At 37.5% G+C, this 17,730-nt stretch overlaps 1 protein-coding gene across 3 annotated transcripts in view; it reads left to right on the top strand.

The window, feature by feature from the left end:
• The first annotated feature begins 5,129 nt into the window (after positions 1 to 5,129).
• LOC145775290 (sperm-associated antigen 17-like) overlaps positions 5,130 to 17,730 on the top strand; it is a 38,977-nt gene continuing 26,376 nt past the window's right edge. For 2 of the 3 annotated variants that reach the window (XM_082586551.1, XM_082586550.1), the window contains exons 1-17: positions 6,333 to 6,472; positions 7,313 to 7,453; positions 7,985 to 8,213; positions 9,798 to 9,926; positions 10,088 to 10,270; positions 10,495 to 10,682; positions 10,999 to 11,188; positions 11,466 to 11,653; positions 11,850 to 11,987; positions 12,537 to 12,730; positions 13,391 to 13,614; positions 13,897 to 13,977; positions 14,274 to 14,410; positions 14,959 to 15,113; positions 15,560 to 15,747; positions 16,409 to 16,666; positions 17,031 to 17,160. In XM_082586551.1, coding sequence (XP_082442677.1) covers positions 6,392 to 6,472; positions 7,313 to 7,453; positions 7,985 to 8,213; positions 9,798 to 9,926; positions 10,088 to 10,270; positions 10,495 to 10,682; positions 10,999 to 11,188; positions 11,466 to 11,653; positions 11,850 to 11,987; positions 12,537 to 12,730; positions 13,391 to 13,614; positions 13,897 to 13,977; positions 14,274 to 14,410; positions 14,959 to 15,113; positions 15,560 to 15,747; positions 16,409 to 16,666; positions 17,031 to 17,160 — 2,834 coding nt within the window. In that variant the 5' untranslated portion in view covers positions 6,333 to 6,391. Of the gene's footprint in view, positions 5,220 to 6,332; positions 6,473 to 7,312; positions 7,454 to 7,984; positions 8,214 to 9,797; positions 9,927 to 10,087; positions 10,271 to 10,494; positions 10,683 to 10,998; positions 11,189 to 11,465; positions 11,654 to 11,849; positions 11,988 to 12,536; positions 12,731 to 13,390; positions 13,615 to 13,896; positions 13,978 to 14,273; positions 14,411 to 14,958; positions 15,114 to 15,559; positions 15,748 to 16,408; positions 16,667 to 17,030; positions 17,161 to 17,730 lie in introns of those variants that run through there. The other variant, XM_082586552.1, reaches the window with a different exon arrangement.

The following is a 17,730-nucleotide window of genomic DNA, read 5'->3' as shown; positions in this document are numbered from 1 at the left end:
AATGACCGCCGCAAAATTCTTGACAAAAATAGAGCTAATGCAACTAAAAGATATTGTAAATTTGAATTTTTACAATTGTTTGTTTAACGTGAACAAATACGGAGCTGAAACAATAATAGTACAGTACAGGCTATTGCTTTAAAGATCACATTAGAGTGGCGTGGTTAACGAGCTGATGGCAAAAGTAGCCATTTTTACATCATTTCAACGCCTTGCAATGTTGCCTTGAAATATAGTTGTCTGAACTTTTCGGCAGGATATGTATTCTAATTTTAACAATGAGGATTATTGCGTTACATTGATCGTTTGTTAAAAAGAAACGTCACAGAGAAGCAAGTCTCAGCTGGGTTCCGCACGTGCTTAGGCGCATGTGGCGACCTTATTCACGCTGATACTGATAGAAAAAGAATTTCTGCACGGAAGGGAGCATGTTAGACTAACACTATTGTGTTAGTTAGTTAACACTAACACTATTGAGGGCTAACACTATTGATATTGAGTCACTGATGCGCATTTGTCTGGACGGTCCTGAGCTAGAGATTTACGACCCCGCGCCGGCAGTAATCGCTTGGCACACTGATTCTATAACGCAAAAACCACGGAATAAGTGATCGTAGTTGTTTTTGTAACAAAGAAATTTGGATTGTTGTTTTTGATTGTGTTTATTGCGTCGTTACACGACTGTCATTAACGCACTGATTTATTTGCAAGCAATCTGCTCCAGTATACTTCAGGATCGGTTAATTAAGCCATCAACCATTGTTTGTTTGTTTGTCATATCTTTATCCTGCATTGCGGGAAAGCGGACTTGAGCGCTGTGCATCGGTGTACGCCTTCCGACGTACCCCTGACCCACGCTGCAGTCGACGGCAATGTCTGTTTCCGGTTGTCTACTCTACTTATGACTTAAATTTGGTACTACCCATTACTCGAAATCGATCACTGCGTAGAGGCAATTATCGTAAAGTTTCTTGCCCAGAGAAACAACAGCAAGTGCGGGACTGCGGGTGGCTGGAGTCGAACATGCCGGCACTCGACTGCGAGCCCAACCCGCTAACCACTCGGCCTCTGCTGCGGACATTGCAGAGTTATTCTGTTGTAGAAAATCTTCTTCTACAAACACGACTACACAATACTGTAGTGTGATTTTGCGCAAAATCTACAAGCAAAAAATATGTCCGGTTGAGATATTAAATGTCCGCTGAAAGGGCCAGTCCGGTAGGACATGCTCGACCGCCGGAAAAAAATACAAATTTCGAGGCCTGCTAACCCTTTTAAAATGTTTTCGGAAACTGCGATCAGCGACTTCGGCAAACTCTTAGGGTCATTACCGGAAATTATAAAATATTTGCGGAAAAACGGAAACTGCAATCAGCTATTTCAGCTTTGTTCTATTTTTTCTCTCGATCTTTTCAGTTTGTTTGCGGAAACACGCTTACTCTTTTAAACTGTTTGCGGAAACAACGATCAGTGACTTCGGCAAACTCTTAGGATCATTACCGGAAATTATCAAATGTTCGCGGAAACTGCGGAAAAACATTACGGTAGTAACTGCGATCAGCAATGCTCTATTTTTTTTTCTCGATCTTTTCAGTTTGTTTGTTTGCGGATACCGATACAATTCAATTCAATTTATTTTTCTTTGTTGGAAAACAACAGCAATGATGGAGTTACCAACAGTTTACAGGAATAAAACCAACCAAAGGAAACGGATACCAAAAGGACAAGGATACCTAAATGATGCTCCAAATCCGATACCCTAACCCTTTTAAAATGTTTGCGGAAACTGCGATCAGCAACTTTGTTTTTTTTTTGTTTTTTTTCTCTCAATCTTTTCAAGGTACGAATTAGGTTGCACCCTTAAAATATGCATCGATAAAACATTGTTTAGAAAACATATATATCTTAAAAATGCACAGCCACCAAACCAAGAAAAGAAAGACAAAAAATGAAAGTTTTATTTTGTCAGTTGTAATTTGTAAAAGTAGGCCTACAATCAACACTTGCAAGTGCAACAAGGGCAATTTAAATTTTACAATATAGGCTACAGTGCTGTACCGGTAACCTAGCCTACCCGCCCTACCGTACTAAAGAAATCCAAAAAGTATCCATCACCATCGCTTCCACCTTTTGCTTAACCTAAGCTTGTAACCATAGAAAACAAGAAGAAATGGAAATTGGCTTAACATGAAATTACTGTGCGGAATCTTGAATGGTAAGATCATGTAGTAGGAGTAGGACTCTGTTTACTTCATCAGAAGGAGAAATTGTCAATAAATCAATTCTATCATAAAAACTTTGTAGCTAACTGCTCTTGGCTGATGCTGAGCTGCGTCGGAGTCTGCCTCGCTTTCTGACCTAGTCTTATTCTGAAACGATCCCTGTTCCATATCTAGAAAGCTAAACCTCAATTGCTATTGAGATAAAAACTTTGGTTACAAATGACGTCAAGGTGTTTCATATCGAAAAAGACAAATTTATTCCTTTTGTGTTGTTGAAATCTATTTTTAGAGGCAGCAATTTCATGATTCTAAAGTTCAAACAGTGCTATTAGTTAATGAAATTGCATTTTAATACTTCTAAAGAACAATTTATCAAGCAGTGACATATTTGAATTTTTCTGAATATTTAGAGAAATGCACTGATAGAAGAAATCGTTCTGACTTTCTTAGTTGGTGGTTTTGAATCTTTGTCCTCAATTCAATTCAATTCAATTTATTTTTTTCTTTGTCGGAAAACAACAGCAATGAAAAAAATACAAATAGTAAACGGGAACAAAACCAACAAAAGGAAAAGGTGGCAAAACTACAAAAGTTTCAAATGTGCATGCGATGCAAATTTAAAGGTTACGTACACGAAAGTAAAATAAGCACGGCCACAAAACCTAACAGTTTAAAGTAGATGAATTAGTTGGAAGAACCAGTTGGCTCCACATACCTAAAGCAACTGAAGGTGTGCCAGTTGATGAAACCATGCGCGGACGACTGAACCTTACAACCAATATAAAAAAAGAAAAATCAATAACACGAGCATTTAAGAATAAACAATGAACATACGGCATATTATTACATATAAAAACATCAGACTGATAAAACCTTGAAAGGTTATTCCTGGTAGTTTTGCATACTGTAGATGTAGAGGCTTTTGTCTCAGGGCAAGTTACTGATATTCTCAGAGTTAAATTTCCGATTATTGAAGTGTTTTTACCGGGGAATTATTACATCCGTTAGGTGCCGCTTGTGATTAATAAAATCAGGATGAATGGAAATCAGTCGCTAGATTCCTAGAACTTAGAAAACAGATTTCAAAAGGTAGATCTCTCTCAAGCTTTTTCTAAATCTCGTGTAGGCCTAGGCTACTGTTTCAATTAGATCAAAATGAAATTGTCTTTCTATCCTGATTTTGACTCTGATTTGCTCACACCCACCGATCTCTACAAAACTAACTAGTAACTATATAAATACAACTTTCGAAATTACTTGAAAATTTGCGTTTGCTATACAGATCGTTCTGTTTTTGCAGATATGATGGTAAATGTGTCTACAACTACTTTACACAAAGTTTCTTAAACAATTTCCCATTCCTTCCACGACGTCATATTGCATCTCGCCCTGGACAATGTTTTTAATTCCATTTTGGTAGTTCAGTTATTTAATAGGCTTACTTGATATGATGTCATGGTAATCGCCACAGATGAAATGCTGTTTGTTGGGCTAACCAGATAGATCGGCTTAGTTTATTATTGAGTTTAACACTTTTATACATATCATCAACAACTCAATTCTAAAAACGCAGTTTTTTTTTATTCCAATATTTGAATGAAAGTTAAGGTTTTTACGTCCTTTACTACATCGTCTTGGTGTTTTACTTTTTTACTACTGCCAACTTACCTGGTTAACTTTATGAATATTTTAGAATTTCATTACGACTTATTGCTGTAAATTCAATGTTGATGTAGACTACTTGCATTATTTAATATTTAGCATAGCCTATATTTTTATAATGTACCGTAATCTTACATCATTGTTATAGGCTCATTTTCATGGAGAGGCCGTTCTTAACGAACTTCGAATTGGTATTGTGGGCTATGCCAGCGATCTTCAAGTATCATGCAAGCTTCACTCAGTCAAATATTGCTTAAATTTATTTTTGTTTTTGTCAGCTTGCTTAAAATGACAGTAGATTTCATTAAAACATGATAGAAATATAAACAATTTGTTGCTTTTTCTAAAGTCACGTAGATAATACTGGTACCGGTAGTCAATTAATTGCGTCCCAATTAATCGTAATCGCAGGCTATATGCAACCGTAGGTCGCCGCAGCAGACGGAGTCCTACATGCACGTAATATTGTAAGCGCTATTGAAACATCTAACAGAAACTAAATTAAAAGAAATCTAGAACGAATATTTGATTCCAATATAAATTATAGAGTTATAACTTGCATAGTGCATATGTGTTTTTAGAACTTTTTTTTCATTTACTTTTCATCCTAAATTATGATATAGGCTATCATACATCATTTTTTTTTGTTATTTTGTGTTTCTTTCATTTAATAATACTAACTAGGCTACAATTGTAAATTTTTCTGAATGTAAATTTTGACTGTAAATTTTTCTTTTTCTTTTACAAAGCTACAGTGCATCATAAGTGATATGTTATGGAAACCAACTTGTCAGTTTCTTCGGAAACTTGATTATTCTCTGCTTGCTTCTTGGAATTTTGTGTTTAGGCCTACGTTATCTTATGTATGTTGTTTTTGTGCGTATGTTGAAGCGCGGGAACGTTTCAACGTTTTATTTATTTATTCTCTTGTAAGCTTATTTTACATGGCAAAATCGTCATTTCCGTAGGGTAGCAATTGACTAGTAGACCGTATGGTCGTCTCGTTGTCTCCCTGTTGGTATGGGAACTTGTGTAGCTTTTGCATTGTGTATATTGCATATTTCAGACATGTACCTATGTTCCTGTTACTGGCAAATAAAACATTGATTGATAAAAACAACTACACTGAGTTTAAGATTTGTCCCTACTATTTTTGAAGAAGGACCCCTAGTGGAAACCTGACGGTTTTCGGTTGCTGTAGGAACAACGCTGCCTTTGAAATCAACTGGTGTCCCAGATGGTGATTCCAAAGTATGATGGCATTGCGCCTAGAGTCTGGCCTTCAGAAATGATTTGTAGAAACTACAGAATCTAAAGGCATTTGAAAATTTTCAAGTAATGTTTTTTTATACATGTTGCACATTTTTGTTTATTTTGGCTTATGAAAATTTGTGAAATTTTTCAATTTGTAAAAAAATTTAGCATTAACAAATGCATGAGTCAACTCTGTATTGATCAGATACTTTTGTGTGTAATGTATTAATATATTCAAATATGTCAGAAAAGAAGTATAATATATCGTTAAAACATGCAGGTTAAGCTAGAGAAGTTACTAAACTAATAGCTTAAACCAGTACCGGTAAGCTAGTGAAACAAGCTGCATTTAGATCAGGGGTCACCAAACTACGGCTTGCGGGCCGGAACCGGCCCGCAAACTGCTTTCATCCATCCCGCTACGTGCTGCGGAAATAAATAGCTGCGCTACAACTGTTGCACAAGGAAAAAAGTTACCAAACTTTTTCAAGAGCACGATGCCCTGTAGTGTATCTTAGCAGGGGATACGGTAACTTTTCCAGCAACCTTTCGATTTTTATCACAACTTTGCTATTCCACCGCTGACTTTGTTATTTATTGTGCTCAATTCAAGTCAATGGGAGATTCTAAATAGTTGTATATATATCTTTTCGCAATTTGCATCCGGCCCGCAGCTGTTAATCTTGCAGCAATCCGGCCCTCTCAGAAAAAAGTTTGGTGACCCCTGATTTAGATGAATGCACTATCCTTTGTCGTGCAGTGTTGTAGGCCTACTGTGCTTTATATAATGTACCTTAGGTAGCATAGCATTTGACTCCGTTTCTTGGTGTTTGTTCTCTGTTCATGATCTTCTCATAGCTTTCCGGCAATATGGTTGGTTGGTTTTGAATCTTTATCCTCAGACTAACAATTAGCCTGTGCTTGGTTGGTCCTGGTAGTTTTGCATAGGCTACTTGTAAAAAAATTTAACGTGGGGCTGGTTATCAAGATTGGCAGAGTGAAGTTTCCGATTGTTAAAATGTTGTTTCCAGGGAATTATTCCATCCACAATGAATGGAGAGCAGTCCATAAAATGTGTTGCTCAAGTGCACATTCCAAGAGCTGAACCAGCGCCGCTTGATCTTGAGTTGGGCATATAACCACTGATCTAGGGAGGCAAACAGCATCATAACAAACAGTGATTTTGTATGTAGGGCATTATATTAGATACGTTTTAATGTTAATAAACAAACCTTGTTGTGTTGATAACCACAATGTCTAAAAAGGCAAGAAAGTCATCAACAGCGGGTCATGGTCGCTGGGAGCCCGCTTTGATGTCATGCCCTTTTGAAGATGTAAGTATTTTATGATTATCATTAGATTGTCAGCTGCATTGCCGAGTAGTGAGAACCCTGCTTCGATGCTTGAAAGGGCACTGGTTGATCGACCTTTGATAACCCACCAAGGCGATCAACATAGCAACCATTTTTTTGTCTTGTTTTTTTTTTACTTATCTAAATTGTTTAAAAAAATTACTACTAGCCTTTTTTCTCTCTCCTTTTCTTCTAAATTTAAAAAGAAATTATTAAGAAGCTGCGACCGTGCCATATTTTGAACTGATTGTTCTGCTTTCGTATCATGAACGTTATAACGTCCGTGTTTTGTCGTTTCTGCCTTTTTCTAGACCTCTGCTATGTTTGGCATATATTGTTTTTTGTGTTGTGATGGTCAGAAATAAAAACAAAACTGTAACTGACTGGTTCAACACCACTCAAGAGCATAAGGCTGCGTTTTTGGGAAGACACATAAATTCATGCCTGAAGGCGGAGATAAAGATCGGCTTCCTTGCCTTCTCGTCCACTTCATCTAATTCTTCAACTACCAGGCATAAGCTGCATCTGATATTTTGTTATTTAAGAGTTTTTGTGGAATGTTCTAAAGTTTGTCATTGCATCACATTTTTTGCAGATGCATATCAATTGCGGTTTTACAATCACAGTGCTGGTTAACCGTAGTCTACTTGTTTTAGCTACAGCCTAAGTAAGGTATTTACTTATTTTAGCTTTTCCATGAGTTGTTTCTGTTTTTTGTTTCAACATGTTAATTAGAAAAATGTCTGAATAGTTAAGAGCATCTACAATCTTGGCTGTAAACTTATCATGTAGTATCCAGTCTCATATCTCCATTTTGTGCAGGATAACTGGAAAGCTAATATCCAGTTTGTTGTTGAAAATGATGTTCTGGATGAGTGCCACATTAAAGCTTTATTGAATGTAGTGAAGATTCCACAACGACGCTTGTTCAGCTATTTACATAAGAAAGATCTTATGGAAATGGTTAGTTGGTACACTATTGTACGAGATTTTACAATTTGAATTAAATTATATAGTGGTGTTTACTTGTGCATATTATTATTAAACATTGTTAATATCACAGTTTAGTAACATTGCATTTTGTTTTGGATATTTGGATAAGAAAGAATAAAACTGATTGATTGTTATTGAGAATGTTTATCTTTGAATGAGAAAGCTCTATTGGAAGCTTATTCTTGACATTTTGCATACTTAGGCCTAAAGAGGCCTAACCACTGTCATAGACCTGGTCATTGACAACTGAAAATATAAGAACATTTTTGTGATCTGTTGATTATTTCATTTGTTAGGTGCCACTGAATAGAGATCTGGCCACGAAATATTTTGCTTAAGAGTGTACTTTATGAGTTAAACCATCGGTGATTAATCTTGCCATGTCTTTGTTAACAGAGTTAGGTGCTCATCCAACTAACCATTCAGGGCAGGCTGCAAATGTTGGTCTATGCAAGGTAAACGTTTCAATCTGTTTTCACATTTCGATTTTATTCCTTTAAGGTTTCAGAACTTGGCAATCCTAAGAACAAGAAACCTGCTAAATTGCCTTCATTTCATGAGGTCACTGAAATAGTTTTTGGACTACTTCAAGCTAACCAAGACATTCCTTTGCCTTTGTGGGCCAAGCTAATAAAGTTTGGCTTGCTAAACATAAAAGAAGAAGAAATAAGGAAAAAAGAGCAAGAGTCAAAAGCGAAAGATGACAAAGAAAAGCATGGAAAAGGATCAGGTATGGCAGCCCTATATTTTTTTCATTATCACAATGTCGGCTATATGATCAGAAACTAAAGAAGTGTTGTTGTGCGAAAAAATTAATTTTTGCAGCACTAAGTAGGCTACATATAAAAACACTTTTACAAGCTTTTTGCATTTTTTGTAACTTAAGCTGACTAAATAAAAAATGAATGATAAATTGGCTCTAAACATAGCCACAGGTTGATTGGTATCCTGAGTGATATGATAATTTTAAGTAACATTTGCATGTGTCATTTGAAAATGCTTGTTTAATGAAGAAATCCGTTGTTACGAAATTTCCTTCAGAGATCACATAGTCATGCCAAGTGTCAGTAGGCCTATTTGGAAACGAAAACGATGAATACAGAATCAATAATATGGAATGACATGAAGTGTACTCTTGAAATAGGATGAGCTTTACAATTCCAGTCAGCATTTTTTAATTTTAAATATTATTCTTATAAAGAGTGTTATGTCTTTTTAATGTAATTAGATGTTTTTGTGTAGGCCTACGTTCGTAGGCTACTTTAGCCTATATATATGCAGTAATACAATTTTGGTAAAGAGGTTACTTTCTTCAGCCACAGACATATACAACCAAGCAACCACACGGCATTTAACATAATGGATTAAAATTGAACATAAACTATAAGCTACAAACGTTTTCGGCCATACACACGTTAGTTATATATGCAGTAGGTTTTACAATAGAAGCTGAAACAACAATAGCTTGTTTCACTATTATTGTCATCCTAAGCAGGTTATGCAAAAAACATGCAAAAAAATAACAAATTGGTAGTATTTGACAAAGGTAATAAAAAATATTACATATAACCCATAAAAATATACCCCTGTTTTCAACAAGAACCATAGAAATGATGTGTATCCCAATGCATATTACATTAACAAAACCGAAATATTCACTGTAAAAACTGATACAAACAAGTTATGTGCTACCAAAGGTTTCATGTTATATATACAGTAATTAAATAACAATCACTTGGCAATGATTGTTTGATTATATTAGCAATCTATAGCATACGTATTTATTGCTGTAAATTATGTCTTGGTACTTCTTCCTGTTTTACGTCTCATTTTCCGGATATCGGGGTAGGACGAGGTCTGGCAAGGCACATACTCAATCTCCATTCATCATGAGATCCAGGGGCTGCGGAGTGCGGATGTGTGTTGGTCATCTGCCACCGCTTTCTGTCATCATTTATTGTATCAACCTATGTCTTCCTGGGACGTCCAGGCGTTTTTGTACTGGGGATTGGCACATCTCGGATCTCGGCAATGATTTATTTATCCTCTGCTCCTTTCAACATGTCCAAACCAGCGGAGACGGTTGAAGCGAAGGACGTTATCGATCTTTGGACTTGGTTACATGTACTACATCTTGTATATATGAGCTTATTTGTATATTCCTGGTATAAATTGTGGCAATTGCAAACAAAGTGCTCAATCCAGCAACAGCAGAGCTGAAACAATTAAGTGTTGCACCTGATGCTTATTATTTAACATGAAACCTTAGGTAGCGCATAATTTATCCTACTTTGTTGCTGTTCGTTTTCTGCAGCAAAGAAAAGGCCGAGAAGTAAATCGGCTGGAAAGAAAGGAAAAAAGACACCTGAACCACATCACCACAAGAAAGATTGGAGCACATTAAAGAAACGTGGAGAAGAAGATGATGGAAACAAGTATATTGGTACGAACGCAACAACAACCGTCTTTTAGCAGGGAATTTAACGTCTTATATAAAAAAAATACGTTGGTTTAATTTGAAATGTAAATGTTTCGATTGTTAGTTTGTCGGAAGAACGTAAATTTACATTACTTTTTTTACAAACATCGATCAATTATCTCCAGATGACGAACCAGACGATGGTCCGAAGCATTACATCCTCGTCAGCGGCTTCACCAAGCCCCAACTCTTGGTCATTCTTGGGGAGCTGGGGATTAATGTCAATGGGATAATCAAGATACAATCGGAAAGTTACGACTTTTTGGCGAAGATGTCAGACGAAAAAGTTGCAGCTGAAGGCCACGATGGTAATTATTGATGGTTGATTTTTAAGTAGATTTCGTCAGAACTTTTATCTCTTAGCTAGAAACTGGAATTTAAACCAAGTATTGAAGTAGCCTATAACGCATTACGTTCTGTTGATCAAGATTTATGGTAACTGAAATAAACTGCAAGTTGTAGACTGTTATCGGTCGTAATATAAAGTTTAAAAAAATAGCTAATGTATTTACAAGAGTCAAATATCATGCAGAAGAAGCTCTTGCGCAAATTCATTTTCATCGTGAGCTTGAAGTGAAGGAACTGGCTGTCTTCTGGAAACTTCTTCCTGCCATCCTCAAGAGTGCTCCTCCTCACTCCAAGCTCCAAGACTTGGGTGTGCACGAGTATACCGTCAGAGAACAGTTCTATCCAGCTGACTGGGAGAACCAAGAAAACATGGTAAGTCTATTGCATTATTTAAGGCTCTGCTGATCCATTTAAATAGTAATACAAAGATATTTCATATTATTGATTCATTTAAATAGCGCTCTGCTGATTCTTCATGCATTTTTAATAAAAAAAATACTGAACTGATACTTGATGGAGAATCGCTGGCCTGCTGCATTGTAGCCAGGAGATCCCCTATCCTTAATGGAATTTAATAAATGCATTATTTAAGGTGTAGCCTACTTGTAAATAAAGGCAAAAAATAAAGGATCGATCTAATAAACTAAATGTTGCTCACAGTTACAATTGTCTTTACTTTAACGTAAAGGTTGGATACGGTACAGCTTTATTTGAGGATGTGGCTTGCAAGATTTACGATTCATTGGACTGGCAAAGGCAATATTTGAATTACTTAAAGAATGTTAACTTGGTCCATGTGCCCGTCGCTGGAAAGGCAGACAAGCATAGTTTTGATGGAAGAGGCACACCGCTTCATCACTTGCCCTCCTCTCCTGCAGGTACAAGTTACTTTCATGATCTTTATCATCTTTTCGATTGTGAAATTTCTTTCTTCGTGTACCAGAATTTGATAAGAATGCTGATTTTACTTCTTGCTTCCACCTATTTTAAAGGTAAAAAAAAGATGCAGTATTACTAAGTACGCTAAGACATCATTACTCAAACGCTCATGCAACGAAGACTGCCACTTGGCTGCACATGCACCTGACTGACTTGACTGACATTTAGTTTATAATATCCAACGTAGTTTAAACGTAAAGTTATTGCATATTTTAGGAAAGCGTGGTGAAAAATCGAAAGTCACGTTGGAACCACCTACACATACAACTGCAGACGACTTAGTTCCACCAATCAGCACCACGAGTCAACCAACAGTCGATACACGATATTACCAAGATCTCATGAACTGCATTCCTATGGAATCAGTCAGTGTGAACTTGCTAATGCATTGCATGCTTGAACAGGTATGAACACTTTTGCACTCTTAAAATTTTGGATAAAATCTGAAACCATGTAGTCTGCTTTAAAGTATTATCTGTTTTCAGCATTTCAAGATGTCGTGTCATAAATGCCAACTCCACTTAGTATAGAATTCAATTTACTTTTTATTTTACTTTTTGCCCAGCTGAAAGTTACGCTTTTTTTCTTGTGGTGATTTAGATCGAAGCCACAGAAAAGGACAAGATTCCTCCTTCTGAAGTAGAACAGCCCGGAAGAAATGATGGAATCCACATGGCACTTGCTGAATGCATCGCTGATTCATTGCAGGGACTCTCACTCACTGAGGAAGATGAGCAGGTAATTTTGAAAACGTTTCTTTTTTTCAAGAATTCAAACGTGAAAAACAAACACATAATCAACGAATATTTCTGACGGAATGGTCCGTTTCGGTGAGTCCGATTTGGTGAGTCCGATTCGGTGAGTCCAATCTCTATTCGGTGATTTTTTCAATTTTTTTTTTTTAAATTATCGGGTACCGTAGCCTAATTATCATTGCCGTTTTAGGGGTTAGAGGTTAGGAACTCACCGAATCGGACTCACCGAATAGTAGCAGACTCTATTTCTGATCACAAAGCGGTTCCTTTTTTGCATGAATTCTTTGGTTTTGACACTCGCCTAACATCATTTTCTAATCATTTTTTTTCTTTTTCTTGCTCATTGATCAAACTTTTAAAATTTAAAGCTACTTTTGTTTTTATAATATTTTGTCATCCATGACTTTTACGCCATTTTGACTTAATTTCCAGATATCCTGCTTTACGTCTCATTTCCCGGGGTTTAAATTTATCACATAAAACACGATATACTGTATAGTTTCCGCTTTGAAAAATAAATCCATTTTTACAGATTTTTTGCAAAGATTTTCCACAATACAAACAAAAGAAGGATGAAAAGCATGAAAAGAACGTCGTTAAGTCGGGACCGGTGCTTCTTCACTACGGCGACGATATGTCTGTCAGAACTCATCACTTGAAAGAATTTGATAATTTCTCTCCCAAAGAAGCAGAAGCTGCCTTGCTGGATCGTCTCCCTTCTGCAAGGTATTCATTAAATAACATTAGTTTCATGTTATGCGATGGAAACATGATGTGTTTGGAAAATATCACGTCTGTGGATGTTAAACTCATATTCAGCAAAAGTTTTGAAGACTATACTGTCTTCATCTTATAGACTATACAGCCCCGATAGCTCAATTGGTTAGCGCGTCACTTCTGGAACGAAGAAACTTCAAGATCAAGCGGCGCTGGTTCGACTCTCGGGGTGTGCGCTTGAGCAACGCACGTTAAGGACTGCTCTCCATTCAGCGGCATCTAATGGATGGAATAGTTCCCCGGCAACAAGACTTCAACAATCGGAAACTTCACTCTGTCAATCTCGATGACCAGGCCTGCGTCAGTGATCCGAAGCCTCTACAAGTATGCGAAACTGCCAGGATTAAGCTCTGCAAGAAGCTTTCCCAGTCCGAGGATAAAGATTCAATCAATCAATCAATCTTCAGTGCATTTATATAGCATCAAATGTGATTTATAGCACTGAAGATAAAGACGGTATAGTTGTCGAAACAATTGGTTAACATGAGTTTAGTATCTATATTCTATATTTTGGACTCTATATTTTTTTATTAGATTAACCAGGCGTTCCAACCATTTTGCTACCGCATTTGTATTATAAAAATACCTTGTCCTTGGGTTGCTGTGCAGCTTACGAAAGATGCCGACACCACCAGCTCATGTCGCCTGCGAGAGAGCCGCTCGGCTGCACGAGCTACATCGCTACGCCACCACATCGGGGAAGTCCGGTGAGAGCGCTGACGTCATATCCGGCAATGACGTGGATCAAGCCTTGCAGTTGTTCGAGTTTGAAAACATGCCCGTGTCGGTTGTGGATGACCGCAGTGTGGTTAGGAAACCGTCGAACAATTGTGGTACATTAACTAATTTTCAACGTTAGTTTGATGCAAATTTATGTGATACAGACAGTTTTTCGATTTTAAGTAGTTCTTTAACTACTTTGTGACAGCGTCTTGTCTTCCGTTTTTTCGTCCCGTCTTACGGATGGCGAGGTGGGACGGGATCTGGCAAGGTTCATTCTCAGCCTGTACTAATCACGATCCAGCGTTGGCCATCTGTCACCGCTTCCTGTCATCCTGTATAGTTCTCTACAATTGCAATTTATATAACTAAATTCTTCCTTCTCGAATTTTCAGGCAATTTGTGGGACGACCCTTATACCTCTGCTGCTAAGAAATCGATCGAAGATGGGAATTTACCACCGAAAAGTGACCAAGGTAAGACTGAGCAAAATAGAGTTCATGCGTTACAGCTGCATACAAAAAGCATCACCCAATTCTATGAGTGAAAGTCTACAGTATACGTTCCCTTACATTTTAAAGGGAAAATTCCTAAACCACCAATTTAGCCTGTTCGCAGAGATCGGCGTTTTTAGAGTTTTCCCTTGCATTAAAACTCAGGAATAAGCTTGCTTTTGCACGTAGGGACTACGCTGTTTAATTTCGTCATATCATGGTAACTAGGAATAGTCGTAAAATGCAGCAAAATGCTTTTACTTGTCAAACATTCTCAGAAAAAGGAGCAACAGAATCTTTGGGCAAGGAAGAATCTCATCAGCCTGCGAAGCCAGTCGAGTTGTACTTCAAGCCGTTGAGACGATTAGATAACTACTCGTACACCGAGACGTTCAAACCAGCTGTTTTGCTTCAAGTAAGCTAACATTTTCATGTTTTATTAGTTTATGTATCAACATTAGGGACGATTAGATGTTATAAAAGTGTTGCATTTTTGGCCTGCACATTATTATTTAGCAGTGATATTACAATAAAAATTCAGAAAGCTTTAAATAACAAGCCCAGTTGAAATTTTTGAATGTTCAAATAAAAAAGTACAGTCAATAGTTAAAATTTGCTTAAAAAGATTTTCCAACTTTCTCGTACCGCAAGTTTAAAAATCACAAGTTAATTACAACCACGAATGTTCTTTCATTTCTCATAGCCTAAAGATTTCATTTTGATCTATCGCTAGCAACTTTTACAGAAACTTTGTTCCCGGTGGAAAATAAAAACAAATGGGCTACCAAGGTATCGAACACAGAACCTTGAAAGTATAACCGAAATCTAGTGACTGAAGGTGTCATCAAGGTGCAAGATGCACATCAAATAAAAATTACCGCCACAAATGAATTAATCATGATGAATAATGATAATCATGATGATAATCATTAACATTAATCATGATGACCGACCCCCTTGCAGATGATGGAAGAAGCCAGGCATGCCTATCCATGCATGGACACTTACTACAGCAAGCGCAACAATACCACCTTGGTCATGTTCCACTACCCAATGTCCGATGATCTGAAGTCTATATCCAACTGGTCGGCATCCTTGCACTCCGACGTCGGTTTCAGGTTGGCGAGACTAGCAGTGCTCCTCGTTTTTGTAAATTGAGACTTTTTATTATAGGAAAAGCAGAACAACGCCCAAAGATTGTCAAGTCTCGCTCTTTCATGACTGTATTTAACCTTAGAGACTTCGCACTCTTTAATAGTTTAACCTAATCAAATTATAGCATGAAAAATCTATTGCTGCAGCAGTAAATAACCATTTGCAATCTTTAACGATTGTTAGCTAACATTCGGATTGCATATTGCATAAGAACACTGCAGTGGGCTTTACCCACCTACAAACGTTGTCTTAGAGCTGTTTTTAATTGGTTTTTGTGCATTTTGTTCTTTCTATCACATTGATTGCGTTTACGCAAACATAGCAGGCTTCATGTGTTTTTGAATATGTTTTGTTTGTGGCAAATGACAGTTATATCACCTGCTTACGTTATTTTTACGTTGTTTTTAAGAAATTATTTGGAGCACGTGGCTCAACCCATCGCGGCGTGGACAAAAGTTGAAGAGCAAAAACACCATGCTGCTGTTCTTGCTGAGGAGTTGGAGAAAGTGAAACAGCAGCAGCTGGAAGCCCAGGCGGCAGCTGAACAAGCACAAACTCCACCTACACCTACTGGAAAAAGACCAAAGTCGAAAACAAGTTTGTGTTTGTTGAACGTTGTTTGAAAAACAAGTTGTTGTTTGTTGAATAATTCGAGCTCTTTCCAGGACTAACGCTAAGTGCGTCTTGAATCGCAATCAACTGCCTTGGAATTGTTGTTATTGTATGATTAAGATAACCTTTATTTTATGACTAAGAAAGGCCTTTTCAAAACTTGGTCCGTATATATCTTGCATGACTGCAGATATGGAAGTTTTGAACGCCTGCCACAGCTTAGGACACCTATCGTTGACAGTTTGTACTTCCCGGTTGTCTCATATGCGTTTTTCTTAAATCGTTTGAATTGTACATTTTCAAGCAACCAAAGCAGAGTCAACGCAGGCGATGTAACACAACGGTTTGACTAAAACCTGATCTCTGTCGCTTTTTCTTGTTTTTTTGTGCAGTAGTTTGTTAGAAAATATTATTTGGCTTACTTTGGACGGCTTAGCATTATCTATTTTTACATCTGTTTACCATGGTCTGACGTGCTTGTTATTATTCTATTTTTTTCTCTAGTTTTTAGATAAACTGACACGTTTACCGATGCAGATACACGGACGTCTCAGATACATTGGACTTCCTGACCACAGATACATAAATAACTTGATGCGACGGGTTTTGTGCTTGTATCATTCATGGTTCACTACTGCTTGCTTAGGTCGTCGTGGCAGTCCGTCGAGATCTTCCAGCAAAGCCGGAACTAACGAAGACAAAGACAGCCACCACTTTAGCTCACCCTTCATAATGGCTGGTACGCTTAAAGCCGAGAAGGAAATTCAAGCCAAGTTGAAAGAAGAGGAAGAGAAAGAAAAACCTCCAAAGAAACCTAAGGAAGCAAGAAAGTCAGCTGATAAATCCAAAGGAAGAAAATCGGCTGCCAGTAGATCCTCGGGAAAGTTAGATTCAAGACCCTCAAGTAAGGACATGTCACTGACTTTTAAACCTCATATCAGGCTACGATGTTCCATCTTTTAAGGTTTAAAGTAGCAATCCTAACATTAACTTTGACTCTATCAGTATAGAGTCAATCAAGGATTCTGCCTTTACGCAAGCTTAGATATAATTTCACAATGTAGGTATTAACGATTTGTTTTAACCTGATGCTGCTGCTATTGCCACAGCGAATTCGCAGCATCGGGCTAAAACAGGTCGTTAATATCTACATTGTGAAGTAAGCAACAATCATGCTGCTAAAAGCGAAACTCAATCTATTACATTTGATATAATTATTGTTATAATTGCATTTGACTGGAAGTATATGAACTTGATCGTATCTCCAGGTGGATCGAGAAAAAGGTCACAGTCTGCAGGGCGCCGCTCTAAATCTCGATCGAGATCATCCACGCCAGACAAAGAAAGCAGACATGTGGATCTTGATGTTCCGAAAATGCCTGAACTTCCTTTTGTCGGGTAGGTTCGAGTGGAAGATAGACAATTTGTTTGCTTCAGTACATCGTGTCATCATTGCAGTTGTAATGAAAAATTGCCACTTCCCGCTACTGAAATAAGAAACGAAAAATGTCTCTTGAAATATTTGTTGATTTTTCTTTTTGTTTTGTCTAACTAAACTTATAAAACGATGGTAAGACCAGCAATGTTGTATGGGATGCAGGCGGTAGCCCTGGCGAAAACACAGGAAGGGAAAGTGCAAGTGGCAGAAATAAAAATGTTGCAATGGTCTCTGGGGTTGACAAAGAAAGACAGAGTGAGAAGTGAAATCATCATGCAACAAATGCAAGTTGGAGAGCTAAAAGACAAGCTGAGAGAGAGTCGCGCCTTAAATAGTTGGGTCATGTAGTATGGAGAGACGAACATGATGTCGGAAGAGGAATAAGAAATTGGTGAAAGAAAGCGAAGAAGGTCAAAAAGAAGATAGGGAGATTGTGTGACAGAAGATATAGAAATAGTGGGAGTGAAGGAGAAAGATGTTGCTGACAAAGTGATGTGGAGGACTGCAATCTGCACCGGCGATCCAGTTGA

This window comes from Aplidium turbinatum, chromosome 8, assembly GCF_918807975.1.
Source record: "Aplidium turbinatum chromosome 8, kaAplTurb1.1, whole genome shotgun sequence".
NCBI lineage: Eukaryota > Metazoa > Chordata > Ascidiacea > Aplousobranchia > Polyclinidae > Aplidium > Aplidium turbinatum.
The sequence above is the reverse complement of the archived record's forward strand: the minus strand, read 5'-3'. Positions and strand labels throughout refer to the sequence as shown.